This window comes from Mustela putorius, unplaced genomic scaffold (assembly GCF_011764305.1).
Source record: "Mustela putorius furo isolate JIRA1106 unplaced genomic scaffold, ASM1176430v1.1 tig00003899_pilon_pilon_pilon, whole genome shotgun sequence".
Taxonomy (NCBI): Eukaryota; Metazoa; Chordata; class Mammalia; order Carnivora; family Mustelidae; genus Mustela; species Mustela putorius.
The window spans coordinates 973,997-1,001,570 of NW_025422048.1; the positions used below are offsets into that span (position 1 = coordinate 973,997).

The 27,574-nt window shown below is 63.8% G+C and overlaps 1 protein-coding gene across 4 annotated transcripts; it reads right to left on the reverse strand.

Moving 5' to 3' along the window:
- Positions 1 to 1,569: 1,569 nt before the first annotated feature.
- Positions 1,570 to 26,313, reverse strand: FLNA (filamin A). 4 transcript variants are annotated; one of them, XM_004780717.3, is made up of 49 exons: positions 26,168 to 26,307; positions 23,570 to 23,700; positions 22,868 to 23,355; positions 19,646 to 19,894; positions 19,468 to 19,565; positions 19,212 to 19,359; positions 18,594 to 18,712; positions 18,443 to 18,520; positions 18,189 to 18,351; positions 17,895 to 18,095; positions 17,259 to 17,396; positions 17,050 to 17,173; positions 16,822 to 16,958; positions 16,544 to 16,737; positions 16,328 to 16,441; positions 16,085 to 16,228; positions 15,302 to 15,425; positions 15,058 to 15,218; positions 14,880 to 14,970; positions 14,619 to 14,788; positions 14,244 to 14,361; positions 13,884 to 14,146; positions 13,074 to 13,425; positions 12,806 to 12,979; positions 12,554 to 12,716; positions 12,315 to 12,475; positions 12,055 to 12,225; positions 11,614 to 11,737; positions 11,368 to 11,524; positions 10,533 to 10,722; positions 10,354 to 10,377; positions 7,915 to 8,162; positions 7,722 to 7,817; positions 7,440 to 7,542; positions 7,213 to 7,353; positions 6,985 to 7,113; positions 6,616 to 6,789; positions 6,358 to 6,519; positions 6,061 to 6,264; positions 5,829 to 5,981; positions 5,578 to 5,700; positions 5,219 to 5,485; positions 4,944 to 5,081; positions 4,670 to 4,785; positions 4,007 to 4,139; positions 3,120 to 3,296; positions 2,722 to 2,940; positions 2,431 to 2,634; positions 1,570 to 2,084 (listed from the first exon to the last, which is right to left on the reverse strand). In XM_004780717.3, the coding sequence occupies exons 3-49, from the start codon at positions 23,238 to 23,240 to the stop codon at positions 1,897 to 1,899; spliced, it is 7,698 nt and encodes a 2,565-aa protein (XP_004780774.2). In that variant the 5' UTR covers positions 23,241 to 23,355; positions 23,570 to 23,700; positions 26,168 to 26,307; the 3' UTR covers positions 1,570 to 1,896. The 4 variants fall into 4 exon arrangements, with proteins under 4 accessions (XP_004780774.2, XP_004780772.1, XP_012905552.1 ...); XM_004780715.2 differs by having other exon boundaries at positions 13,074 to 13,671; XM_013050098.2 differs by lacking the exon at positions 23,570 to 23,700 and having other exon boundaries at positions 13,074 to 13,671; positions 26,168 to 26,313.
- Positions 26,314 to 27,574: the final 1,261 nt, after the last annotated feature.

The following is a 27,574-nucleotide window of genomic DNA, read 5'->3' on the forward strand; positions in this document are numbered from 1 at the left end:
CCCGTTTGCCCCCAGCAGGAGGGAGTCCTGGGACTCTTTTCCTGCTGTCCTACCCTGGGGCCTGTCCTACCCTGGGGCCCTTTGCAGGGATGGCGTCCCAGTCTTGCTACCCTCCCGCCCCCTCCCCGCCCGTGCCCCCTCCCGCGCGGGGCTCAGGCTCAGGCCTCGTCTGGCCTGTAGTCTCTGTCCGGCACTGACCCCAAGGGCTTGTGCTCCCCCAGGCTGGCATCCTCTGCCCTTGCTGCCCGACGTGTGTCCCAGCTGCCTGGGCACGATGTGGTGTCTGGGGACGGACAGGGGCTCCTGGTTGGGTTGGCTCGGCTCGGCAATGGAGCTGTGCTTCCGTGGGGGCCCTGGCCAGCGTGCCCGGTAGAAGTGGCGCGGCCGGACTTTATTCACCTGTGTCCCGCGGGCCTCCAGTGGGACGGCCTCTCTCGGGGACCGGCCACTGGGAGCCTAGGGTAGCAGACCAGACCCAGGTTCAGGAGCAGTGTGGACCCAGTGGCACTTTAGTGGAGATCACCAATTGCCCTTGCTGTGTTGTTTGTCCCTGTATTTGGGGCACGGGCACCTGTCGCTTGGGTAGGTGGCCACAGCCTGGTTTTCTTTTTCCCTTCCTGGGCTCATGTTCTTCTTTCACTGGGCGGTGGTGTAAGTGTTGCTCTAGGCCCTGCGTTCATGATGGCTCAGAAGTTGTTTCCACATAGGGGGATGGCCAGCAATCCTGGAGTTGCCCCGTTAGGGGAGGCTTTGGAAGGCCTAGGTTTGGGTGGGTTTTAAGTCTCCCTGCATGTTGGGGGCAAGGCTGCCTGTAGGAGGAAGTGGGGGGAGGGGTTGGCTATGAGGGGCCACCCTGGGGCTATCAAAGCTTAGAGGGGTGTAGAACCAGGACTTGGCCAGAGTAGTGGATGTTGTGTTTGAGAGTGGGAGATTGTTGGGTGGGATGTGGGAAGGGTTAGGGCTAGGGCTAGGGCTCAGATCACCCCCCTGGGCTGAAGAGGTCATCTCAGGGAAGCAGGGCGTGGCCTTCTGGGTGGGAGGTGGCTGGGGTTCGAGCAGGGCGAACTTCCCTGTAGGCAGCAGCTTGAAAAGGGCCGCCTGTACACGGAGAGGCCTCGAGATGCTTTGGGGCAGAGGTCCTCATGACCTTCCCTTACACTGGGGGATGGTGACACATTTAAGAAGCCCAGGAAATGGCCAGGGACTGCTGGGATTTCAAGGCCCATTCATTGGCCTTCCTGTCCGGCGCTTCGCCTTCCGTAGTCCAGTCACAGCCCGGCTTTCCCTTAGGATGATATCCGTTCCTGGTGTGACCTAGGAAGCGCGCACCGGTGTCAAGCCCTGTGCTGCTGTGCTACACATCTCACCCCTTCCATTGGTCTGAACCTAGGAAGGCGAACAAGACTTAAGTGCCAGTGGGCCTCCAAGAGTTGGGGGGGGGGGTGCCGTGTGCATGGTAGGGGAAAGCAGGAGCCCCTGTGTGCCAGGCCTGGAGCTCCATCAGCTTGTGGCTTATGCCCACATTTGATCCATCCTGCAGGCACCCTTGCAAGAAAGCTAGAGCCGTCCTGAGGAGAATGGAAGCAGAACTTTATTCTTCTTGGCTAGGGAGGAGAACTAGCGGGGGGTCATGCATAGTACCCCCATCCCTCACCCTCCCAGAACCAAAGAAGCTAGGCAGAGCCACCAAAGGGCTACCTCTGCTCGCCTCTCTCCTTTGCCCAAGTGGAGGCAAGTGAGTGCAATGCAGGGGTGGGGTGGCTGCAGTGATGGGGCGGCCAGGCCGGCCGGGGCTCTGGGGCCGAGGAGACTGGGGGCGGGGGGGGGCTGCTCAGGTTGGGGGCATGGGTGCGGGACACGTCTCGTCCTGGGTCTGCCGGCCAGTACAGGCAGAGCTCAGGGGACCAGGACACGGTAGGGGCTGCCTGGGACGTGCTCGTCACCCCACTTGACCACCAGCGTGTACTCTCCCTTGTCCTTGAGCAGGTAAGACACGCTGTAGAGCCGGCTGCCCACGTGCTTCACCAGGATCTCCTCGCAGGGTGTCCGGGGGCCGTGCACCCCTACCAGCAGCATGTTGTTGCCTGGCGGGGAAGGGGCCTATGTTCCCAGGCTCAAGTCTCCTCCCTTCAGTGGAGACCGCGCTGACCCCTCTTTCTGTCTTGGTGCCCTCCCGCTGCCACCCCCATCCGCTGAGAGGGGAGAGCCCTTCCTAGCGTTGCCGGCAGCCCCGCTCCCCTCCCAGCAGAGGCAACTCCCGCTTCTCCCAAGCCACTTTCCTGAGGGGTAGAGAAGATGGCAGAGAGGCCCAGATGGGAGGCACCCCTACCCCACCTAACCCCTTCTTCCCATGTTCCTGAACCCCAGTCATCCAGTCTTCTCTCTGGCCTGCTCCTCTGGATGGGCGGGGGCGGGGGCGGGGGCACCCACCTGCTTTGCTGCAGTCTACTGTGAAGCTGCTCTTTTGGCCCACGTAGGCCTTGCTCAGCCCCAGGCCCTTGGCCAGCACCTTGCTGGCATCCGTGGACCCTGCCCCCGGGGCCCCATGCTGGGGGGCACTGGCAGCCTTGGTCAGGGAGTCCACGAACACCGATGATGTCTCGTGCAGGCTGTGGTTGCTGACGAGCCGGGGACCTGCAGGGCATAGCCCGTTAGGGCACGGACAGGTGGCCAGAGGGCCAGGCTTTGGGATGGGCACCAGAAGTCTGGTGCAAGGCTCACCTGTGACTTTGGCCTTGAAGGGGCTGCCCCCAATGTGGTAGGGGCCACCGTACTTGATGGAGATGAGGTAGCTGCCAGGTGCCATGGGCGTATAGGTGACACGGTAGCCCTCAGGGCACTCCTGGCAATCCATCTTCACCTTGGAGGGCCCGTCGATGGTTACCGACAGGGCACCCGCTCCAGCATTGCTCGTGTTCACGATAAACTCAGCTGGGCTCCCTGGGGGCAGGGGAGGTCAGGAAGAGCTGGCCTGCACTGCTTCCCCAGCCCCCGACTCTCACGCCCATCCCTCCGGCATAGCTAGGTCACCTCTGCACACCGCCTGCTGTCAATGAGAACCTGGTGGAGGGGCCCTGGCGGCGGGGTCCACACCCTGGAAGCCACATTCACTGACCTACCTGTGACACCACCTTCCAGGCCGGCTCCATAGGCGGACACCAGGCCCGGGTCCCCTCCATGCCCAGGTTCCCCAACGCGGATCTTGAAAGGGCTTCCAGGAATGTGGGTGCCGTTGAACTTGACGTCGATCAGGTAGACACCATTCTCCCGTGGGATAAAGCGCACGGCATACTTATCTGAGGAACAGAGGAGCACGCTGTGGGCCTGAGGTCCCTCCTCCAAAACCAAGCAAGTGGCCACCTGTGAGGAGGTCCCCTTGCCCCACCAGTCCAGCTGGACCACACCGAGCAACCACAGCCCGCATCCCAGAACTCCTGAAGCCGCAAGCAGCCCACCGCTGGTGCTCACTTGGACGGAAAGCTCCAAGCCAAACACCTGGCTCTCTGCTTCCCTGAAAAGGTTACCATGAAGGCCATAGTCCTTACACGTGGACAGGGGCACATACGCGACAGGAACCTGAGGTCCCATGGCTGTAGAGGGGCAGGACCAGCTGTGAGGCTAGTGAAATGGGCTGAACCAGCTCTTCTCACCTCTAGGCTGCCTCAGACCTATATGGCAAGTGCCAGGCCCTGGCTAAGGAGTGGGCCAGCCCCGTGGCTAGACTTGAGGTCTCTCCCCGAGGAGACAGCATCACACCGCCCGCTGCAGGCTTTCTCCTTCCTAGCCGCTGTGGCCTCTGAGCCAGACACAAACCCCCGGCAAGGGCTTGGGTCACGAGTGGGGGAAGGGTCGCCTGGCTGAGGGAGCCTCGGGGTTCGGGCCCTGCTTCCAGATCTGTACCGTCCTTCTGTACTCTCAGTCTGCTTCCAGCCGGCTGGGCAGGCCCACTGCTCCCAGCAGGGCCAGGGAAGATGGGTGGGTGGCCCGGGCGGGGACAGGGCCTCACCTTGGTCGATCTCTGTGACATAGCACTCCTCCAGGGCTCCCGAGGGGCTGTGCACCTTAGCATCGATCGCCCCCTTGGCCCCGTTCAGGCTGACTGCAAAAGAGGCTGGCTGGTTGACCTTTAGCCCTGACTCCTGGAAGCACAGCAGATGTGGTTAGACAGGGTGGCTGGGCACGGGAGAGCAGGGCCCCAGCAGCAGGAAGGCCCCTGGGGTTCCACTTACCCATCTGGCGTCCAATCTGGTTTAAAGAGGGAGAGCCACTGATTCTTGGGGGCCGGCAAGCTACACACACATGCACCCGCCCCCAGATCCACACTCTGCAGCCATACACCCAGACAGCAGCAATGGAGGGCAGCCCCTCCCCGTGGGCAGCCCTCAGCCCTGGCAGGCTATCCCTCTTTAAACCTCAGCCCTGGTGCTCAACGGGCACAGGCTTCTGTTCAAAGCCTTTAGACCTGAGACACGAGAAAAACTCCACACAGCGGGCAGGGGTGCTTCCTGCCAACCCCAAGCATGGGCTGCACCCGGCCAGAGCAGAGGCCCGGCGCCCCGAGCTGGGCTGGGCGGGTCACTTGACACAGGGCCAAGGCCGGCTCTGTGCGGCGGCTCTGGTCTGGCCGGGCCCAGGAGCCCCAGGCAGGCGGTTTCTCTCAGTGCCTCACCTGAAGACTAGAAACAGTAAGGCGACGGGCATCGCCAGACGGAGAAGCCACAGGTACTACGAAGGGGCTGTCAGGGATGTGCTCCTCGTTGAACTTGACCGAGACCTCGTAGTCACCTGGGCAGGGAGAGAGCACAGAGGGCATGCTGGAAGGCCCCTGTCTGTCCCACAGATGGACTGGGCGACCCTGGGACCTCACGGTGGAGGGTGGGAGCAAGCCAGAGCAGCCCATACCCAGGGGCTACCGCCCCCAACCGCAGCCAAGCTCTCAGTACCTGGCTCCTGGACCACGTAAGCCACACCACAGGAGCCGTCCTTGCGGTCCTCAAAGGAGATCTCGGCCTTGCTGGGGCCCTCAACAGCGATGGCCAGGCCCCCAGCACCAGCTTCCCTGGTCCAGATGCTAAATTCAGCTGTGGGAAAACAGGGTGTCCTCAGAGAGGTCCTCAGTCCCCTCTACGCCCCACTGATGGCAACCTGGCTGCTACTTCCTCACGCTCCCTCCATCCCCCAGGCTGAAGAGCAAAAGGCCCTCAAGGCGCAGGGCTACCTGGCATGCCGGCTTCAGCCCTTTCCAGGCCAGGGCCTCCAGCACGAACTTTGTGGGCTCCCCCTTCCCCCAGTGGCCCCACGGTGAACTGGAAGGGGCTCCCGGGCACGTGCTGGCCCTTGTACTTGACGCTGACCGTGTGCACGCCCATCTCGGCGGGCACGAAGCGGATGCAGTAGGTATGGTTCTCCCCTTCCACAATCTCGGCCTCGTGGCTCTTGCCTGATGGACTGGTGACCTGTGCAGTCATGTCCTGGATGCTAATTTCTGCAGGGAGGGGGACAGCCTGGTGAGCAGGGGTCCTGGGCCCCACCCCCTCTGCTTGGGACCACCTGGGCCCGGCTCCCTACAGGTCCTACCAGGGATCTTCAGGCTGAGGTCGCAGTGACTGCCCACGTTGGCCACTGAAGGGGCTCGTCTCCGGCGTGTGATGCTCTCCTTCACCCGGCCCTCTCCTGTTACCTTTACGGAAAAGGGGCTGCCTGCAGGAAGAGAGCACAGCTCGCGTGTCACAGGTTACATCTCTGCGGGAAGGCTCTGGTGTGCGGCATGGGCCGGGGTGAGGCACGGAGGCTCAGTCACGGGGGCTGTGCGTGGGTGCCGCACTCACCAGGCACATGCTGGTCAGCGAACTTGATGTTGATGATGTAGTTGCCAGGCTCTGTGGGGCAGTATGTGACCCTGCATGTGCCGTCCTCTAGGTCCTCTGTGTTGATGTCCACCTTGCTAGGGCCCTCAATGGACAAGCTCAGCCCGCCGTAGCCTGTGGAAGGCATGCCGCTGAGCCGGGGGGGGGCCAAGCCCCGGGCTCCTGCCCCAGCTGGTGAGCCGCCGCCACCTACCGGCATCACGGGTGTCGATGATGAACTCTGCAGGCTCAAAGGTGCGGCCTTCATGGAGGCCCTCGCCTGAGACCCGCACGCGGCTGGCATCCCCGATCTCTGACTGGCTGATCACCACGGGGATGGGGCTGCTCGCCACATGCTGGCCGTTTTTCTTCACGTGCACCAGGTGCTCCCCTGTCTCCTTGGGCACGAACGAGATCCCTGGGCGCAGGGCGGGGCTGTCAGCTGGGGAAGGGCACGCCCTCCCCTCACAGCCTCCCTCCACTCCAGAAGACCCGCCCCTCCACCTCTTACCAACGTGGCCGTTGCGCAGTCGCTTCAGCAGGCAGGGCTCCTCCCGGCCGGATGGGGGCACCACCGTGGCGGTCAGCAGGCTGAGGTCCGTCTCCGAGATGTTGATGGGGATGTCAGCAGCAGAGCCCACCTTCAGGTGGGACATGCGCATCGAGTCGTCACCTGCCAGGGGACAGTCACTGTCATGCCCAGGTGCGAGGGAGACTGTGCCCACCTTGCCACCTGCCCACCTTTGTCCCTGCTCCCAGGGTCACCCACCTGTGACCCTGGCGGTGAAGGGGCTGCCTGGGATGTGCTGTTCATTGTACTTGACCAGGATGCTGTAATCGCCTGGCAGCACAGGCAGGTAGGAGACGCTGCAGGTCCCATCTTGGTTGTCTGTGCAGCTGATTTCTGCTTTGGATGGGCCCTCAATGGCCAGGGACAAGCCCCCTAGAGAGAGTCGTGGATGAAGATGAGAACGGCGCGGACCGCTGGGAGAGAAGAGCCCCAGCAGGCCGGCAGGGGCCAGGCAGCAGGGTGGGGAGCCCCAACTCGCAGAGCATCCCCCTTGTGCCCAGCTCGCCACTAGATGAGGGTGGGGGTCCCTCCACACACAGGCAGGTTAAGAGCAGAGCTGCTGCTCACCCTCTCCCGCGTCCTTGGTGTTCACGGTGAAGACGGCAGGCTTGTTCACCACTCCGTGCGTGAGGCCAGGCCCGTAGGCCGTGACGTGGCCACAGTTGACGTAATCCACATAGAACTGCAGGGGGCTTCCTGAGGCAGGAAAAGGGGCCATGGGGAATGGGGTCTAGGCGTCACCTCTCCAGGCCCCCCGTCCCCTCGCGAGGCGGGGCCAGCGGGCCAGAGGCACACCTGGGATGTGCATGTCATCGTAGCGGATGTCCATCTCGTGCAAGCCAGCTTCGCTGGGCGCGTAGCGAACAGTCACGGTGCCATCCTTGTTGTCGGTGATGGCTGGCTGTGCCACCTTGCCCGAGGGCATCCTCACCTCCCCTGCGGGGTGGTGCGGCCAGGGTCAGGGCTCCTGCTGGCAAAGCCTGGCCCCTGTGACTCCCAAGCTCCCTCCTGCTCCCACTCACCTGTGATCTCGCCTTTCTTGATGGTGAAGGGGATGACAAGGTCGAAGGGCCTCAGGCTGGTGACGTCCAACCCATTGACACCCATCAGGGGTCTCTCCGGGGCCTACAGTGGAGACAGAGGGCCCAAGTGAGGGATCGCAGGAGGAGAGGAAGTCCCCAGGGAAGGATCTGGGGGTCCCTCCTTAGGCACGGCAGGATGGGGCCTCACAGGACACCCCGTTGGCCAGCCCCCAAGCGTCCCCTCAGGCCAGGAGAGCCTGAATGAGGCAGATGAGGCCGTACCCAGGTCTGCTGGCCTCCCTGGGCATACGTGTATGGGGGGGCCAGTTGCTGAGCCCGAAGTGGGGGTTGCACCGTGGGCTGGTCCCCGGCTAGAGCCTGTGGAGTAACATAAGAGGGAGAGAGTGGTGTCACAGAGGGCAAGGACAGGGCCAGCTCCATCGGAACAGACCCCTCAACCCTGGCCCCTCCTGACCGTCACTTGGAAAGGACTGTTGGGCACGTGCTCGCCACCAAAGCGCACGCAGATGACGTATTTGCCCGGCTGGGGAGCTGTGTAGAAGATGTCAAAGGTGCCGTCCTCGTTCTCGACCACGTCCACGTCCGCCTCCGAGCCGTCGGGTGTGCACACGGTGCAGGTCACCTTGCCTTTGCCTGCCGCCTTGGCGTCAACCGTGATCACCGTCTCCTCCCCAATCTGGATGGTGGGGCCAATGCCAGCACCTGGTGGGGCAGGGCGGGTCCCCAAAGGGGGGGCCAGCGTGTGAGCACGGCACCAGAGCTGTTCCCATCTGCCTGCCACCCGCCCGGGCCTCTCATTGCCACCAAGCGCAGCCGCCCCGGCCCCGCCCCCACCCCCCCAAAGCTGGGACGGTCGGTGAGTGGTTTCTCAGAAGGCAGGAAAAGGTTCCCCAGAGCCGCCTCAAGCCAGGGAGTCCTGTCTTGGGGATAGCCCTATGTGGGAAAGGCCCGATGGGTGGCACACAGGTGTCTGGGAGAAAGGAAGGGGCCCAGAGGCCCGAGAGGCCACCACTGCCGTCAGGACACGAGCGTTTGCCGCCACCTCCCCCACCAACTCAGCCTTGACCAGTGCCGTGGACCAACACCAGCGCCCTGGCTCGGTCCGCGGCCGCCTCCTTCCCTGCAGCCCGGCCCTGGGCCCCAGCGCGGTGTGCGGGTGCGGTGCGGCAGGGTCCTGCGGCAGCGTGGAGGTGGGGGCGTGACACTGGCCTCCCGCCCCCCAGGCCTGAAGGTGAAGTGGAGTTTCCTGACGACTGAGAACACGCGCTCGACCGCAGGCTGGAGGGGAGGGGCGGAGGGGCGGCCGGGCGCCGGGCAGGCGGGGAGCCGGGAGCCGGGAGCGGGGAGAAGCGGGGGTGAGCGCCCAAGCAGCACGGCACAGCAGGCAGCGGCAGCACCCAGGGGAGACGGGGACGGGAGGCCCAAGCCACAGCCACCACTGCTAGCAGCCTCAAGGGCCCCAGAGTGCCCGAGGAAAGGGGAGGGACAGTGACGTTATGGTCTGAGCTCTGCCGTGAAGGCTCAGGGGGCTGTGGCTGCAAGGCCTGGCGGTGAGGGCGCTTCCTATGGGGAAGCAGCGGAGAGCACCAGGCCTGCTCGAGGGCCTTTGGAGGGGCACCCCTGCCCAAGGGCTCCTGCCGTGCTAGGCTCTCTCCAGCTCCAGACTGGGCCACCTGCTGCCCACCCTGTCACCCACCCCACTCTCAGCTGGCGATCTGGCCCGCCACCCAGCTCACGGCTTGGGCCTTGCCTTCCCGGTCCGTCCAGCTGCTCCCCCTGCCCGCGCGGTCCATCGGCAGGTCTCGGCCTCCCCGACCTCACACTACGCTAACCAAGTTGGCTGTCCGCTTAAGCCACATCACCACCAGCCTGGCCCAAGCCATCGCTATGACCAATCCGAAGGTGACTTCAGCTCCCCTGCCGGGCTCTCTGCCTCCATTGTGCACACACTGGCCACATAAACTGTGACCACTCTTCTGGCCGAGTCTTGGCCCTGCTCCCCTGCCCTAGGCACGCATGCCTGTCTTTGGAGATCCTGGAGCCTGTCCTTCCGAGCCACTGGACCCCTGTCCCGAGATCATCACCCTCTAAATCTTGTCCTGGCCACCTCACCCAAGCTCCAGGGTAACTGTCACCCCTTACTGGTGTCCCTGGCATCCCTGGCTGGGGCTAGAGCTCCCCTCCCATGCCCAAGCAGGAGAGCCTTCATGCCTGGTTGGGCACTATGCGAATAACGTCACTGCTGAGGGTGCGGGGTAGAGGGCAGGAGACAGGGAGGGCGGGCAGGCCGCCGAGTGCACTTTGGGGCTCTGAGGCTGGGCTGGGCCCTGCCATGCTACCCGCCCAAGCAGGCGACGCCGCTGCTACTGCACTACCAGCCCGCCCCGCCCACTCATGCAGTCTGTACCTCCCCCCACCGGGGACACGGAGGCCCCCGGGAGATGGGGCTGGAAGTCTGTGGATCTTGCCAGGGCTGGGGACTCCCACTGCTAAGGGGAGACCCCTTGTCCCCTCAGCCCACGCAGGAGCCCTTGCCACGGAAGGACGAAGTGAGAAGAAGGCAGGGCCTGCTGCCCGCCCCCGGGGCTTCCCCAGGGAGCCAAGATCCCCAGACCCCAGAGGCCCCCGGTGGGGTGCTTCTCAGGACGCACCTCACCCCAAAGCTCTCAGCTGCAACCCGACATCTCGGATGGGGAAACGGAGGCCCAGCGAGAGGGAGGGCCGGAGCACTCATGCTCCGCTCTGGAGGCCGCCCTGGGCACTAACCCTCCAGCCCCCCCGTCCCTGCCGAGAGCTGCAGCTGGAACTGCCCCGGGAGCCAGCCCGGGAGAGGAAAAGGAAGCTGCCCTCTGGGCAGGAGGGGCATCGGGAATGGCCCCAGCAAGCAGCTTACCTAGCCCGTGACCTCCGATTGACACTGAGGTGAGAGGGCAGAGAGCAAGGAGAAAGGTCAGGTGAGTCACTCAAGGGGGCGGCCCCCACTCCCACACGCCGCCCCAAGCAGCGAGCCCTGGCACACAGGCACACCCAAGCCCCGTGCTGAGCGCCGCGGCCGCCAGCGGGCTGGCTCACCTGTCACGGTGCACTTGCTGGCGTCCCCGGTGGGCACGGCCCGGACGCGGTATGGGGAGAAGGGGATCTCGTCGCCGCCATACTTGATCAGGATGGTGTAGCGGCCCGTCACGTCGGGCACATAGGCCACGGTGTACGTGCCGTCATGGTTGTCTTGGATGTGCGTCTTCTTGGGCTTGCCCTCGGGGTCCTGCGTGATGGAGTGCAGGGGGAGGGGTGGTCAGCTTGAGGGCAACCAGGCCCCGGGGCGCCTCAGATCCACTCGGAGGAGCAGAAACCAAGGGGCAGCCTCCGAGTCCTTTGACTGCCATGGCTCAACAGGGCTGCCCGCACCCGGAGTCGTCCGTCCTTTACTCAGCCACGGCCGGGATCCAGAAGGCAAGTCCCAAATCCCAGATGCACCCCTGCGAGACAGGTGGGAGCCGGGGAGCCTGGGGCCCACCCTGCTGTATGGCCATGACCGCCTCTTGGCTCCCGCCCTCTGACCCAGGGGCCTGCTCAAGCACTAGCAGGAGCTCCCCTGGAAGATCTCGAGGTTCTAGCCTTATACCTGACCCGTGAGAAGAACACTACTGGTGGGCCAGATGAGGCACCCAAGGCTTGGGTCACGTGCACGGAGTGGCCTGTGCCCACCACCACCACCCTAGAGGCAGGGGATCTGGCCTCACTGGCCCAGCTCCCAAGGGAGACCACAGCCCCGGACTGGTCCGCTCATCCCGGTCGCGTGCCCTGTGCTGTGCACTGCACTGGCCTAGGTCCCTCCCGTCCCCTGCCTTCTCTGTGGCCAAAGCTGCAAGCTGGCCGAGCCAGGTGGCCGCCCAGGCAGCCAGCTCACCGTGATCTGGACGGCTAGCAGGCCCTCTCCCGCGTCCTTCGCATCAATGGTGAACTCCACAGGCAGGCTGGCGGGCACACCAGTAGTATTGAGCCCAGGGCCACTGGCCTTCACCTTGCTGGCATCATGCGTAGGCAGCACTTTGACCTTGAAGGGGCTGTTGGGCCAGGGTGTTACGTGAATGGTCAGGATAAATCGGTGCTCGGCCCGGGCCCGTTCCCACAGGCAGCAAGCCCCGCCTCTCACCTGCGGGGAACCTCTTCCTCCCCGTACAGCACCGAGATGCTGTAGGGCCCCTCCCGGCTGGGCACGTAGTTTACGGTCTGGGTGCCATCAGCATTGTCCACGACGTCCACAGGCTCCACCAGGCCTGGTCCCAGTCCCAGAGAGAGACTCAGCCAGTTTCCTGGGACCCCTGGCCCCACCACACTGGACCACCGAAGCTTTGGCTGGACGGGCTCTCTGCTCCCACCCCAGGCCTCGACCTTGCTTTGCCCTCACCTGCCCTTCCCAGGGAATGGTCCTGAGCTGCTGTGACACTAGATACTAGTCTGGGGGCCACCTTGGAACCTTGCCCCCCCTCCCTCCTGCCACATCTGCTCAGTGGCCGAGTCCTGTTTCCTGGTGGTCCTCTGTCCCTGGGCACTGGCTCCATGGCCACCCACTCCCGGTCACTCAAATGCTCACCTTTGGGCCCCTGCACCTTGACTTGCAGCGGGGCCACACCAGCCTTGCTTGTATCTACCTGGAAGGACTGAGGGAGGTTGGCGCGGACCATGCCAGGGCTCAGGCCAGGCCCAGAGCACTTGACCTTGGATGCATCTGTCACGTCATGCACAGGGACCTTGAAAGGACTGCCTGTGGAGCGGAGAAGGGTGACCGCTGTGTGCGAGAGCCAGGGGCCGGCACACGGTCCCAAGCCAGCCCTAGCTACCCCGCCTCCTCACCTGGTACTTGGTGGCCCCCGTAGGTGACGTTAAGGCTGTAGGTGCCCGCCTCGTATGGGACGTATTCGACCGAACAGCTGCCGTCCTTGTTATCCATGCAGGACATCTTGGCCTCCGAGGGGCCCTCCACAGCCAGGCCCAGGCCCCCAGTGCCGGCTCCCCTAGTCCAGATGGACAGCCCGTTATCTCCTGCGACTGCAAGGCCCATCACAGCCCCTGCCTCCCAGGCGCCCGCTCACCTCGTCTCTACGGTAAACTTGTTGGGCTTGTTGGTGGTCCCGCTCTGGATCCCTGGCCCGTGGACACGCACTCGGGAAGGGTCACAGCCCTCGGTCACAGGCACCTGGAATGGGCTGCTGGGCACGGGGCTGCCGTCATAGGTCACGTCCACAGAGTGGAGTCCTAGAGGAGGGCGGGCCAGGTCAGGGGCAGCCGAGGCTGCCCCGTCTCTCAAGCCCCGTGCCCTGGGAGCCCAGAGCCCCAGTGCCTACCATCCTCATATGGCGTGTACTCCACTAGGTATGTGCCATCACCGCGGTCCCGCACGTAGGTCTCAGTCAGGCTGCCCGAGGGGTTGGCCACGCGAGCCTTAACGTGTGGCCCTCCGGTCTGGGTCAGAGCCCGGGCGTCCACGCTGAACTCCGTAGTGGCCTCTCGGAAGACACCTGCAGGGGCAGGCACGGCGGGGAGGCATGGGGCTCCAGCGGCCCTAGCGGCACTGGGGTCCCTCTGCCCCCATGCCCCATGGTGAGGCTTCACCTTGGCCCTCGACCCCAGGCCCATAGCACTGGATGCCTGCGGTATCCACGGCGGGCTCCACCTGCAGCTTGCTGGGGAAGTTGGGCACAGGCTGGCCGCCGTACTTGATGGTGACGGTGTAGGCCCCAGGGCAGAGTGGAATGTAGGTGATGGTGTGTGTGCCATCGCCGTGGTCCTGGATGTGCACCTCGGCTGGCAGCCCCGCCTCTGAGCGGATCTCGATGGTCAGCTCCGCACTGCCTGCACTCGAGCAGTCTACGTGGAACTGGCCCGCCTCCCCAGCCGTGGCTCGCTCCAGTCCGGGGCCCGAGCACTTGACTTTGGATGCATCGAAGCAGGGAACCACGTGGGCCTTGAACGGAGAGCCGGGGATGTGGGTATCGGCGAAGAGGATGTTGATGTTGTAGTCCCCGGGTTCGGTGGGCATGTAGGACACGGAGCACGTGCCATCTCCATTGTCTAGGCACTCGAGCTGGGCCTCACAGGGGCCCTCCACAGTCAGGCCCAGGCCACCCACGCCGGCACCCTTGGTGTCGATGGTGAAGCGGGCAGGGGAACCTGCACTGCCCCCCTGCAGCCCGGGCCCAAACGCCTTCACCTACGGCAAGAGGGGCGGGTCAGGAGCCCAACCTGCGTCCCCTCCCTGACCCCCGGCCCAACCGCCCATCTCCCTTCTCGTGTTCTGGCTACCCTCTCCCATCAGCTAGGAGCCCGGCTGGGCCCATGCAGGGCCATGGGTCATGAGGACAGAAATGAGAAACAGGGAGGGTGAGCTTGGAAAAGAGGAGGGGCCCCCCACTACCCAGTTACCTTGCTAGGTTTGGTGGGGGGCAGGGCTTCCAGAGGAAAGGGGCTGCCGGGCACAGGCACACCGTCGTAAGTCACCTCGACCTCATAGGGCCCCTCCTCTCGGGGCACAAAGCGCACCACACTGTTGTCAGCACCCAGGCCCGGCTCCACCTTGCAGGGCACTGCTGTGCCCGAGGGGCCCGTGATCTTGGACGCCACTTTGCCTTGGCCACCAGCACCCTTCGATTTGACTGTGAACTCCTGGTCCTTGCCGACGTCCACTTCTGTTGAGATGACAGAACGAGGGAGAGAACTATGACATCCAGCCAAGGCAGCCCCTGGGGCAGCCTCAGTGACTGTGACGGAGTCCTGGCTACTTACTCTCTCCCAGGCCAGACACCTTGATCTTGCTGAGGTCTAGGCTTGGAGACACCCCCACTGAAAAGGGGCTCTTGGGAATGGGATCCCCTCCGTAAGTGACATTGATGCCCACTGGACCCTGGAAAGGGCACAGAAAGGCACAGCCATGAGTTAAGACCTTGGTCTCCCTGGCCCATATCTTCCCCACTTAGGCACAGAGGATGAAGGGTGAGACACGGGCTTCGCTCCCCTGCCCCCAGCCTTCCATTCCATGCTGGCTCTGTCCCAGATGGGAATCAAGAGTAGGTGGGAAGCCCTCCAGAGCAGCCCACCCAGCCCAGCACTCGAGGAAGCCCACGCTCTTGGTAGCCGTAGCTGAGGAGTGCGTGGAAGTACCTGCTGCACGGGAGTGTACTTGACCGTATAGGTGTTGTCATGGTGGTCGATGATGTCCACATCACGCACTGCGTCCCCCTTGGCCAGCCCTGAGAACTGGACGTCCAGCTTGCCTTTGCCAGCAGCTTTGGCATTGACCGTGAAGTGGGTGGGTTTGCCAAGCTCAACACCTGAGGCAACACGGTGGCCATGTAAGGGGACCTCACCCCTTGCCTCCTCGTGGCCCCCCGACTACCCCAACCGGGTGCTGCCCATGCTCACCAGTGCGACTGAGGCCAGGGCCCTCGGCCTTCACCTTGCTGGCATCATGGGAGGGCTCCACTTTGACCCGGATGGGACTGGTGGGTGTGGCCTGCAGGGGGGTGGGAGGAGTGTGGGTCAGGGCACAGCCGAGCCCCGAGGTGCAGCACTGTTAGGGGCTGGGAGCCGCAGCACCCACCTGGTCAGCAAAGAGGACCATGATGGTGTAGCTCCCGGCTCCGCGGGGCGTGTACTTCACTGTGAAGGTGTCATTGTCATTACGGATAATGTCAAAGTCAATGTCGGCCTCAGTGGGGCCCACCACACCAGGGGCGCACTTGATGCCGATGCTCACATCACCTGCGGTGGGGGGTGGGAGCGGAGGCTGGCATCACACTCGGACTGCTCACCTGCTTGCCCTCCCACTCCGGGCAGGGCCTTACCCTGGCCAGCCTCGGTGCAATCCACGGTGAAGTAAGTTGGCTCATGAGCCTTGAGCCCAGTCTTGGCCACTCCCGGGCCATATACCTTGACCTTGTTTGGGTGGCTCCCGGCTCCCACATTTACCTACAGGGCACAGTGGCAAGTGCGAGGGCATGAGGAGCCTGGAGAAGAGGCTTTTCTCCTCACGGCCAACAAGCACACAAAACGGTAAGCAGTTTGGTGGTTCCTCAAGTGATTACACAGAACGTGACCGTCGGGCACAGCTGCTCTACACCGACGTACAGACGTGTTGGGACAGGGGCGCTCGCCCACCCCCACAAACGCGTGTCCTCGAACGTTCACAGGGCGTCATTCACAGCAAAACACCCACGCAGTCCACCCACACTGTAGTATTATCATTCCAGCCACAAGCGGCAGGAAGTTCTGCCTCGAGCTGCAGCCTGGGTGACCCACGATGACAGTGACCAGCTACAAAAGGCCACCTATGGATGCATGCGTCCACAGCAACCGCCCCGGACAGGCAAACCCGCACAGCCAGCGCGCAGATCAGTGCTTGCTTCGGGCTTGGGGATGGCGCGTTGGAGGGCAGAGGACTTTCTTGCTCAGATGATGCAAATGTCCTAACTTTCCGCTGCGATCATCGCTGTCTACCTCCCAATGTTCTCAAAAGCACCAAGCCGTACATTTGACATGGGGGAGCTGTATGGTGTGAATTCTGGCCATCAGAGCTGGGCCAGGCACAAAGCAGGCAGCCAAGGGAGACGGGCTATAGGGATGCTCACCCGGAAGGGGCTGTTGGGGATGCTGACGCCGCCCCAGGACACCATGGCCGTGTGCTTCACGGGCTTCCTGGGCACGTAAGAGCAGCTGTAAGTGCCATTGCCGTTGTCCTTGACTGTTGCCTCCACGGGGCATCCCTCATTGTCCTGGAAAGCAGGTAGGAATGGGCAGCCCGCCGGTTGGCACCCGGGCCTGGGCACCCGCCCACCCCACCTCACCACTCCCAACACAGATGGGCACCCCACCTGGACTTGGACCCGGAGCGCGCCCTTCCCACCATGCTTAGCGTCCACCGTGAACTCGGCCAGCTTGTTGACAGCCACACCCGTCTTCTCCAGTCCAGGCCCGCGTGCCTTCACCTGATGAGAGACACCGCCCGATCTCAGGGGACCAAGTGCAGGCCCCCAAAGACCCAGAGCAGCAGGAACACACCGTTGGGGATACCAGCCCATGCCTTTTACCCTGTCTGGGTGGAAGTCCTGGGGTGCCTCACGGATGTCCGCCATGAAGGGGCTGAGGCGGATGTCTTCACTATTGCATAGGACGTGCACAGCGTACTCGCCAGCCTCCTGGGGCCAGTAGCGCACATCACAGGAACCGTCACCCTTGTCGTCACATTCAATCTTGGCCTGTGATGGGCCCTCCACCGAGAAGCCTGACAACAGCCACCAGTCCCATCAGCGCCCCAGAGCCTCAGTGCTGTGGCCTCGTTACCCTCTGTCCCCAGCCTCCAACTCACCCAAGGTGCCGACGTCGTCCCCAATGGCCTCCACCACGAAGTCTGCTGACTTGCCAACGATGCCACCTTCTAGCCCGGGGCCCCAGGCTCGCACCTTCTGATTGCCACACTCCATGCCCACCTTCACCTCAAAGGGACTGTGAAAAGAGCCACACACAGGAGTGCTAAGGGCCCAGCAGGGGGAGAAGACTGCTGCCTGGGCTCTGAGGGCTCTGCCCAGGGCCTCACCTGCGCCCGATGTTCTGGCCACCCCACGTGATGGTGACAGTGTACGTGCCGGGGACCATAGGGTAATACTCGAAGCCATAGACACCGTCCCCCAGGTCCTTCTGCTTCACACGCTCCTCGCCCTCTGCCCAAGACAAGGGAGGGCCTCAGACTTGCCCAGCAGCCGTCCCAGGGCCACTGCCACCTGTCCCAGCTGCAGCCCAACTTACTGGGACCCTTCACAGTGACCTTCAGCTCCCCACTGCCAGCACCCTTCGTGTACACCTTGAAGTCCGCCGTCTCTTTCACCCGCACCCCCTTGGGCTGGAGACCACGGCCAACAGCACGGCAGGCACCTGGGTTACAGGCTGTGGGGACAGGGCCAGCTAAGTCATCGGGAGCTGGCCCTGGGTGACCCCACCCTTTCCTCCCACAGGGCTGGGCCATCAGAATCAGGGCATCCCTCTGAACGTGGTCCCCCCAGGACAGTGAAGAACTGTGACCCCAGTATCTGTAGGCCAGGCCTCCTCCCAGCCACTCCACGCCAGCTGTGGGCCCCCCGCCCAGCCCGTCCCCTCCCAGAGGAAGACAGATCCAAGTACCGTGGCCCCTGTGGGCAGAGCAGAGAGCAGCAGAGTTCTAAACAGCTGGAGCGGGCTCTTCCGAAGGTGAGAGCGTGGAGAAGAGAGACGGAGGAGGGCGAGAGAAGAGGAGGAAGGGCCCGAGCAGGGGACGAGAGAGAGCCCAGACAGTGGAAGCACAGAGGCCCAGGCCAGGGGCGGGAGCGCGGCGCCCCCTAGCTGCCCCCTCCCGAGGGAGGCCCAGTCTACAGCGCCCCCGCCTGGGGGCAGCTGGGACCGGCCTACCTTGGCCGACAGTGACAGTGTAGGGGCTGCGAGGGATGGGCACGCCAGCGAAGGTGACGTGCACCGTGTGGACCCCCTCCATGGTGGGCTGGTAGCTGCAGCGGTACATGCTGTCACCCCGGGCCTCCAGCTGAGGCTCCACAGCGCCTTTCTGTCCCGTAGGGTCCTGGATCACGACCTCCACCTCCCCCGTGCCGGCTCCTGCCACAAAGGACGGCAGCTCAGCTCCCTACCTGGTCCTGGCCCCTCCACGCTCTCCTCCCGGACGGGCCAGCCCAGCAACGGCCTCCTCACCTGCCGTGAAGATCTCAAAGTAGGTGGTCTTGTTGGCGATGTTGCCACTGGGCTCCAGGCCAGGGCCCTGGGCGGTCACTTTGCTCGCATCACCCTGGGACTTGTCCACGTACACCTCGAAGGGACTCTTGGCGATATGCTGGCCAGCAAAGAGCACGGTGACCTGTCCCCAGGAGGAGCAGACGGTGAGGGCAGGGTCAGGGCTTTCCAACCACCGCCTCCCCTGGCAGCCTCCCCCTGGGCTGAGGGCTTACCTTGTGAGTCCCAGTCACCTCGGGGACGTACCACACAGAGAAGGTACGGTTCTTGTCATTATTGGCCGTCACCTTTGCCTGTGGCAGGAAGGAGCACATGAGTCCCTGCCCCGAGCAGAGGCCCCGCCCCATGCTGCCACCCTAACCCTACCTCTTCCTGGTGGCCTGCTGGGTCTTCCACGTACACCAGCACCTCCCCCTGGCCGGCGCTTCTGGTCTCCACAGTGAACTCTGCGCGCTTCTTCACCATGTTGCCCGTGGGCTCGATGCCTGCCAGGCAGGCGCCGGCAGCTCGGAGTCGGCTCGCAGGGCCGTCTCCTCGCCCCGGCGCACCGCCCCCCTCAGGCCAGCGCTCCTCCCTGCCGTCACCCCATCGGGAGTGCTCTGAACTGGGTGATCTGATTCTGAGTGAACCCTGGCCCAGCACGCACAGCCTAGTCTTATGCCCAGCTGCATTCTTGCTGTGGGACAGGCCTAGGTCTGTTTTTTGGAACTCTTGCTTGGGTCTGCCACGGCCCTAGCTCCCATTCCACACCCTGGCTGGGTTTTGTTGATAGTCCCGTGGCTGGGTCGTCCCTCCCTGACTTCACTCCACCTTGCGCTCGGCACTTCTAGCCCAGTGGCCAGTTTTGGCCAGTCCAGACCCATTGGCTGGACGCTGACGGGGCATTTGATAACCTGGCCCCCGCGTGACCGAAGAGCTCCCAAGACCTCCAAGTCCCGCAGGGGTGAGGTCAGCTCCCAGGGCATCCCCGGCCCGATGGCTCACCTGGCCCGTAGGCTCGGGCTTTCTTGGGGTTCAGTTTGGGCCGCAGGGGGGCTCCTGGCTTCAGCTTGGCCTTGGGGAACTGGGACAGGTAGGTCATGACAGAGTGCTCGTCCACATTGGGATCCACGATTTCCTCGGGTGTGATCACCTATCAAAGACGGCAGACAAGAGCCACATGACCTCCAAGCCATGCGACACTGGTCTCCACGGGCACCACAGTGCCCCAGAGGGCTCCAGGCAGCTTGGCAGGGGCTACCTGAGGGATGCCCAGCCAGTCATCAGCCTGCTGCATAGCCTCCCTTGCGTTGTTCACAGGCTTGCTGGCGTCCCACGAGTCCCAGTCAGGACACAGGCCTGCGGCACAAGGAAGGCTGTGAGATGGGGGGAGGCACCCACAGGCCCCCCTAGCAGGCGGTCTCCCCCTCCCCCCTCACCTGGGGCACAGCTATCCACAAGGGCGCCCAGGGCCCTGCCGCTCTGCCAGTCCCGGCTGAAGTTGGTGATGGGCAGCTGTGGCAGCTTATTCTGAATCCAGCCCAGGAGCCGCTGCTTCGGCGTCTGCTTCTTGGCTTCCTCGTCCTCCTCCTCATCCCACATGGGCATGGAGATGGAGTAGTGCAGGATCAGGGTCCAGATGAGGCCCAAGATCAGCTTCAGGTTCCCGTCCACGATAGCCTTGCTGTCTGTGAGGAGAACGAATGGCAGCGCTGAGCGGGCAGGGAGCCGGCCGCGGGCATCCCCACTCACCCAAACGCACAGGCTGTCGGGCCACTCGCAGGTGGCACAGAGCGTGGCAGCAGGAGGTCCCCAGGGAGGAGGGAGAGGCTCCCCGAGGGGGTGGCCTGGGAGTCCTGCCCAATCTGCTCAGGGTCTCTGGGGGGAGCAAAGGAGATGAAGGAGACTTCTGGGGAGGGGGGGGAGACCCCCCCACTGACATGTGGTGACAGCGGTGTTGCTGGAGGCCCTTGGGACAGGGGGGCCTGGAGGAAGGACCAACAACAGACCCAGGCTGCAGACAGGGCCCGGGGAGGCCTCTGGAGGATCCCCCTTCCCCTAAGGTGCTTTGCAGCGGCCCATCTCCAGAGAAGCAGGCAGGAGCAGCAGCGTGAACCTGGAACCTTGCAAGTGCAGAGAGGAGACCCCCGACCTGACCCCGGTGGGGCGGGGGGCGGGGGGGCACGGGGCGGTGGAAGAGGAAGGCTGCCCTCGGGGCAGTTGGGAAAGAAAACTGTTGCCTCAGGCTTTGGTGGGTGGGTAGAGGGCCACAGCAGGCAGGGGAAGTAGAGGCGTTGGGCAAGGACCCTTGAGTGGAGGATGTGAGCCCCACCCCCACTTCCTCAGTTCGCCTCCACCTCCCACAGACCCTAACCCAGAGTAAGCCTGGGGAGGGCAGGGCTGAGGACAAAGGAACCCACGGCTGGGCCCCATGACACCCAGGGTTATGGTCAGGGCACATTCCAGGGACCCCCTGGCCCAGCCCCAGGAGGAGAAAGGCAGAACTGATGAGCCTGGGTGGGGTACTCAGGGCGCCGGCCTGGGTGGCAGCTGGGGTGGCAGAGGCCATGGGTGGGGTCCGAGTCCTGCTGCCTCAGCAGAGCTCGCCCGCCACCGCCTGCCCTCCTCACCACCTAGCGGGGCACTGGGCCTCAGGCGGGTGGCGGCCAAGCTCACCACAGGGGAAGTGGTTAGGGCGGGCACCTAGCCCCCTGTCACCATGGCAACCTCTCCAGGCTCTGGGCCCCACCCAAGGCACTTCTGGGTCTCAGCTTCCTAAGGGTGGGGCCCTGAAAGGGGGAGGGCTTTCCGAGGGACACGAGTCCTGCACCCCCCAAAAAATCAAGAGAAAACACTTGTCTGATGAGTCAGCTTGAGGGTGGAAGGAAGGGGACGGACACCACCGAAAGGGTCAGTGGTGGGCAGCCTCCGAACCCGGCAGGCAGGACCTCGAGCACCGGCTGCGCTGCTCACAGCAGCCTCCCTGCTCCCAGACTGAGGTCGGTCCCGGGTTTGGCACTACTGCCTCTACTGCCTCAAGTATGGCCCCAAAGAGTAGGCGGGGCTGGTGGAGAAGGGGCTTCAGGCTAGGGGTGACTGGAAGTTTCAGAGAAGACCAAGAGCACAGGACCAGCCAGAGCTTCCTAGTAGCGCCCCCCATCCCGACCAGAGTCCTGAGGGAACGTGGGACACAGAAGGCCAAGCGCATCAGCTTTAGTGGGTTGGGCTGGGCCCTCCCCCTGGTCCATAGGAGGCCAACCTAAACCCTCCTCATCCCCCTCACAAAAGAGGGAGGGCAGACAACCGGGGCCCAGGGTTGGGAGACAGCATGGCCCCGCCCCATCCCACCCCGTTTCCCCAGCCCCGGGGCTAGACTGCCCCCTCCCTCCCCTAATCACTGCTGCTTTCCAACATTTTTTTGCCTTATATGGCAAAGCTCTGGGAACTAGGCCTGCTCCAGCCAGCTCACTAGAGGAGAAGGGAGGAGGGAGGAGGAGACCCCCCCCAGACAGCTGGGGTGTGGCCTGCCTCCCCACATCCGGTTGCCCCCCCACCCAAGACTCAGAGATGACTCAGCTTGGCTAGACTGAGGCTGGGACTGGGGGGTGGGCCTCAGCCCCGACTGGCATTCCAGAGAAAGAGGTGGGGCCCTGGAGACCTGCCCGCTGAGTGGCTGGGGGCACCTGAATCCTGTGTCCCTCAGACTCTCTGGCTCAACAAGGCTCAAGACCTTAAGGACAACTGGAAGAACGGTAAAGAAAAGAAAGCTCTCCTCCTTCCGCCCTGGAGTCACCAGTTCTGGTGCAAGTCCCTGAATGGCCCCCACCCTGAGAAGACCCCAGGATGTCGCAGAAGGTCCAGTCAATGCAGCCTCACCAGCCCAGTGACACGACCCTGGGTTGGCCACGAGCCCAATGCATGCTGGAGTACCTCCCAAGAAGCTCGTGTGCTCTAGATGAGGAAAAGCAAGTCCTAAGTGGAAGCAAGAGTTTGGCCCAAGCTCAATGGTGACTTGGTGTTTGAGTGGACTACATACGAGTTCCCTTCAGCGCCCTTTTGCTAGCTGTGGTCCTCTCTGGCCCCAAGTTTCCCGAGGGGAGATCTAAACTGGGGGGTTGGAGCCATCTGCAATGTTAGGACTCCTCTCCTAGGGCCAAAAAAAGCCAAGCGCCCTAGACAATGGGACTCACAAGCTCCAACACCCTGTGTGAGAACCACAGGAGCGCCTGAAGGTTAGAGGGCCCTTCCCAGACTGCTGAAGAGAGTGGGGGCTGGAGAGCTCGGGACTCCCCCTCCTCAGGGATGGGGCACCGGGCGCAGGGCCAAAGCCCTACGGCCAGTGCCCGCCTTCCGCAGGCCCTCTCCCACCGCGGGTGCAGTGGCGGGGGCGCGGCCTGCGGAGGATGTGAGCTCAGCCTGGGCGCGGGCCAGCCGGGGTACGGCGGGCGGGGGCGCGTAGCGGTCTGCACGCCCGACCAGCCTGCCAGCGCGCCTTTGTTCTCGAGGCCTGTGTGTTGGAGCCCGGGGGCCCCGGGGGGCAGCGCCGGGGCTGGGGGGGGGGCTAGCTAGGAGGGGTTGGCCCAGGAGAGAAAGGAGGACGCGTGGAGCCCCCGCCCTCAACCTCGACCTTCCCGTGCCACGGGAGCGACCCGTGCCCTCACCGATGGACACAAGCTTGATGCTCTCGCGGTCCAGGAATTCGAGCGCCACGGACACGTTCTCGAGCTGCATCTGGCGGAAGGTGGGCCTCTGGTTGTGCTTGCGGTGCATCTTCTTCTGGCTGAGCACCTCCAGCAGCGCGATGAGCCGCAGCCCATCGCTCAGGTCTGTCTGCAGATTGGCGATGCGCTTGCTCACGCACTTCAGGTGCTCGTTGCACCAGCGCGTGAACGTATTCTGTTGGATCTTCTTCCACGGTGCGTCCTCTGCCAGGTCCTTCTCGGTGGCTGGCATCTCGGCGTCTCGCGTGTCAGCACCGCTGCCCGGAGCCGCGCCTGCCGCGCTCTGGCCCGCCCGGGAGTGGGAGCTACTCATTTTGAGGCGCGAGGAGCTGAGGGGCGGTGCTGAAGCCTAGGCGAGGGGACGGCCCCTTAATTAAAGTTGCAGGCACCTCCGCACGCAGAGGGTGAGGCAGACAGCGGAGATTGTGCTGCGGAGAGAACGAGCCCTTTAAATGCGGGCGGGGGGGGGGCGGGTTCAGGGGGGTGGAGCCACGGTGGGCGGGGTTGTGGGGTGGGGCTTCGGGCCGCACCCGCCCCGCCCCGCCCGTCGGAATGCCTCCTCCGGCCCCCAGTCCTGGCAGTTCGGACCCAACCCCGACACTCCGGGCTGGGTGGTTGGACCCTGAATGGGTTAAGACGCACCCTAGTCCCCGTGGCCTTGCACCGCCACTGCAGGAAACGCTGCAGCAAGAAAAGGCTTAGCCGCGTCTGGCGTTGGACCACTTGGCCTCCGGCACGCACGCCATACAAGGGACTTTCCTCCTCCTAGGCCCCTGTGGAGGAGTGCGGGGTGTTGTTCCTGGTCACGTGGGCTCCGCCCAGTGCCCGCAGCCCCCGCCCCCTCCCCGCCCCGGACTCACGCGCCTGGGCTTCCCCCGGCCGCACCCTGGGCGGCCGACCCGGACACAGCCCGAAAGGGCCCGGTCCCAAGAGCGGGCTCGTGGAGAGGCGTGGGTCCCAGGCCAGGCGCCGCTGCGAGCGCTTTGCGCGCGTGCCCCACGCCGGGGAAGCGGCCGCCTCAGACCCTGGTGCCAGGCCTGCCTTCCCGCTCGACGCGGCCCTGGCCTGCGCACCTGCGCCTGGCCGGTCCCCACCACCTCCCTCCCTCCTCTCTCCGTCCCGTCCCGGAGGAAATGGGGCACTGGGCCAGAAGGCCGCCGGCTCTCCAGGAGCAAGCGGCCTTGCAAGGGACTGAGCGTGCCAGTAGGCACTGGCCCAGGGCCGAGGGAGGCGTGCAGATGGCGAGTGTACGCCTCACCCACCGTGCCATCCACCTGGGACGCTGGGGGTTTCCTCTCCGGTTGGAATGGGAGTGGGCCCCCAATGGCCCCAGGAGGAAGCCTGGCAGGGGGCGGGGGACAGGAGGAGCCTTCCAGACCCAGAGGGCCGGCCCAGGAGGTCCAGTAAGGCTCAGCAGGCCCTGAGTACTTGGGTCTCGGTGGGCTTCAGGACCCGTGGCACTGCAGAGGGGGCCCCCAAGGACAGGGGTCGAGGGTACCGGTGTGGGTGAGCCATGGGAAGCTGTAAGGGCAACAGCAAAGCTATTCACTCAAAATCAGCTCTGGTAAATAACTCTGGAGACGGTGAGGAGGGTGCTGTGGAGAGACAGACCAGCAAAGGCACGGAGAGGCAAGAGGCCTGTTGGGGACGCTCACTGCCACCCTCTTCAGTCAAGAGAAGTCAGCCTACCAGGGGTTCATCCCAAGTGGACTCATTCCTCCCAGTCCTATGTACCCGCCCCCCAGCAGGATGTTCCCTTCTTCATGCCTTTCGAGGAAGGCATGACTCTCCTCCTTCTACTTGCTTGTTAGATCGAATGTCAGATTAGTAGTAAGTCATCGGATAGAGAGCAGTGGGAGAGGAGGCACTGGTCAGCCAACGCGTCATGCCCAAATATGGCTCACTCTGCAGTGGGCCTGGGTGTCCGCATCACCCTGCCCTCCAGCTTACTGTCACCCCATTGCTTTTTCCACACTTGAAAAGTTCCCAAGGACAGAATTACGGTAAGAACTGATTTTCTTTTCACTAAGTGCCATCGACTGGGTCATCTGTGTTCACTCCATAATCTTCAAAGACCAGGGAAACTGAGTCAGAGTAACCGATCAGTAGTCAGCCCCAGCAGAAAAGGGGACAGAAGCTGGTTATCCTGGCTTCCAGTGCTAGGCTTTCCCTATTTGGGGGAGACAAGGTAAGTGGGTGTAGAGGATTTTTGTCCCCAGGAAACATAGTATCGCCACCAGATGGCGCCCCATCCCAAAGCCCCCAGATCGGGCAGTCCTTGGAAACCAAAATCCAGCTCTTTCATATTTTCCCTTATTTGGAGTAGATTCTTTTCTTGGATGTTAGACACACCCCGCCCCCCAGCCCACCCCGGGGCCCTCAGACCCCAGGCCAGGCCCTCCTACAGGGGCGCTTCGGCTGGTGAAGAAAGCTGCAGAATGGCACGGTGGGTGAGAAGAGACCTGGTCTGGAAGGGCAAGACCAGGAGCAGCAGGGGACAGTCATTTCCTGAGCTCCCACCTTGACCATGTGGCTTGGAGCACATGCAGATGGACCTGCCAGTGGACTTCACCTACTTTTCCGGGACCCAGCTGGCAAGGGAATCTGGGGATGTTGCTGCTCACATCCTGGCTGGTGGTGAACATCCAGCTGGGAGCCAACCTGGGACAGGGCCCAGCCAGGGAATCTGGCCCATAGGAGGAGCCCCTGCCTTCGGTGCCTGGCCACACCCCTGTCCCAGCCCCCACGGAGAGCGGCAGCGCCTGAACCAGCTCCCCTGTGCCCAAGGCAGCTGGTGCCAGCGAGGAAGCCACTGTTGCCTTCCCAGGGGCCATACTGGCTGTGGATTGTCCTCCCTCCAGGTGGCCACTCACTCTCAGCCCACACAATGACCTGCTGTCGGGGGCCCTTCTTCCCCAGACAGTACTGCAGTGGCTAGCTCACTAAGTGGCACCCACTTAGCCTATGTCCTGCCAAACACTCAAGACACCGTCTCTCTGAGGGATCCCTATGGCCGAGGGTTCCCACAACCCTGGGCATAGATACACCTTCCCGGGTGTTCCCTAGTTTTAGGGGAGGCAGCCCCTGGGTACCGCATCCCAAGCTCATGAATCCCAGCGGCGCCTGGCCTGGGCGCGGTTACGCGCCGGCGCCTGCGTTCTTGGCGCCTCTCCGCCCTCCTTCGTCACCCCGGTTCCCGGTCCGCAAGCTGCCCGTGACCGTCTCGCGCGGAGGCCTCACCTGCTGTCCCTGCGGGCGGCCCACGACTGCGGGGGTGGCGCCGGATTCGCCTCGGCGCCCGCGCCCGGCGCCTCGGGGTTCCGCTGGCGTCCGCTGAGCGCCGCGCGCCTCCACGCGAATGGGCCGCCGCTGCCCGCCTTCTTTTTGGCCGCACCCCCGCCCCGCGCCCGCCCCGCTCCCGCCCCGCGCCCGCCCCGCGCCCGGCCCGGCGAGAAAGCCTTAATTGGTAAAATCGCCCTGGAGCCGGCGGGGGTGGGGGGGGCGCGCCGTGAGCTCAAGCGCCTGGGCCGCCCGGCGACGCCGCCAACCCCCACCCCCGATGAGCTCAGCGCCCGGCGAGGTCTGCCTGGGGGTGGGGGTGCTCGCCTCAAGATCCCGCAGGGTCCACGGGGCCCACATCTCAGCTGAGCGGGAAGGGCCAGTCCCTCCGGGGAGCCGCCCCTCCCCCACCCCGTCGCGGGGCCCCAGCGAGTGCCCCAAGCCTGAGCTGGCCGGGCAAGTTGGGTTCTGCCCTCTGGGAGGGCGGGGGGCGGCCAGCGGGTCGGTGCAGGCGTTCACTGAGCTTCTCCCACCCGCAAGGCCACAGTGGGGCAGGGACCCGAGCCCGGTGAAGAGCCAGCATCCCGGCTACCGCCGATTTGGCCTCCGCTGGGTGCGGAACTCTCAGGAGCACCACCGGGTGCAGGCACGAAGTCTGGGAGTGCGCAGAGGGGTGCCGCCGAGAAGAGCCGAGGACTGGTGCACTGGGTGGGCATGGTCACGCCCTGGCACTGCCAGGCTCTCTCTTCCTCTTCTCCAGGCCTGTTTCATGGTGGCTTCAGATTCAGCTCAAATGTCATTTCCTTGGGGAAGGTCTCAGAAAGCAGTGCCATGGTAACATTTTGCCCACAACCCCCAATGAAATACATTTTCTTTCCTGAGCCCGTAGGGTGTCCTTGCCACTGGGAGAACGCTGGTGCAGGCACGCATAGATCCACACAAATAGCAGAAAGAAACATTTTACAAAATGCAACTTTTTCTTACTACCCAAAAAGCACTCCGATATTTTTTTTTATTCTACTCTGTTTCACTAGGGCACCTGGGCAGCTCAGGGACTTAAGCGTCTGCCTTCGGTTCAAGGCATGATCTCAGGATCCTGGGATCCAGCCCCACGGACTCCTTGCTCAGAGAGGAGCCTGCTTCTCCCTCTCCCGCTGTGCGCTCTCTCTCTCTCTCTCTCAAATCAAGAAATAAGATCTAAAAATAAAATTTATTCTACTTCATTAAAAGAGAAAAAGAGGGGTGCCAGAGTAGCTGTCCGTTGATCAATGGACCATTTGGCTCAGGTCATGATTTCAGGGTCCTGGGATCCAGCCCTGCGTCGGGCTCTGTGTTCAGCGGGGAGTCTGCTTGGGATTCTCTCTCCCC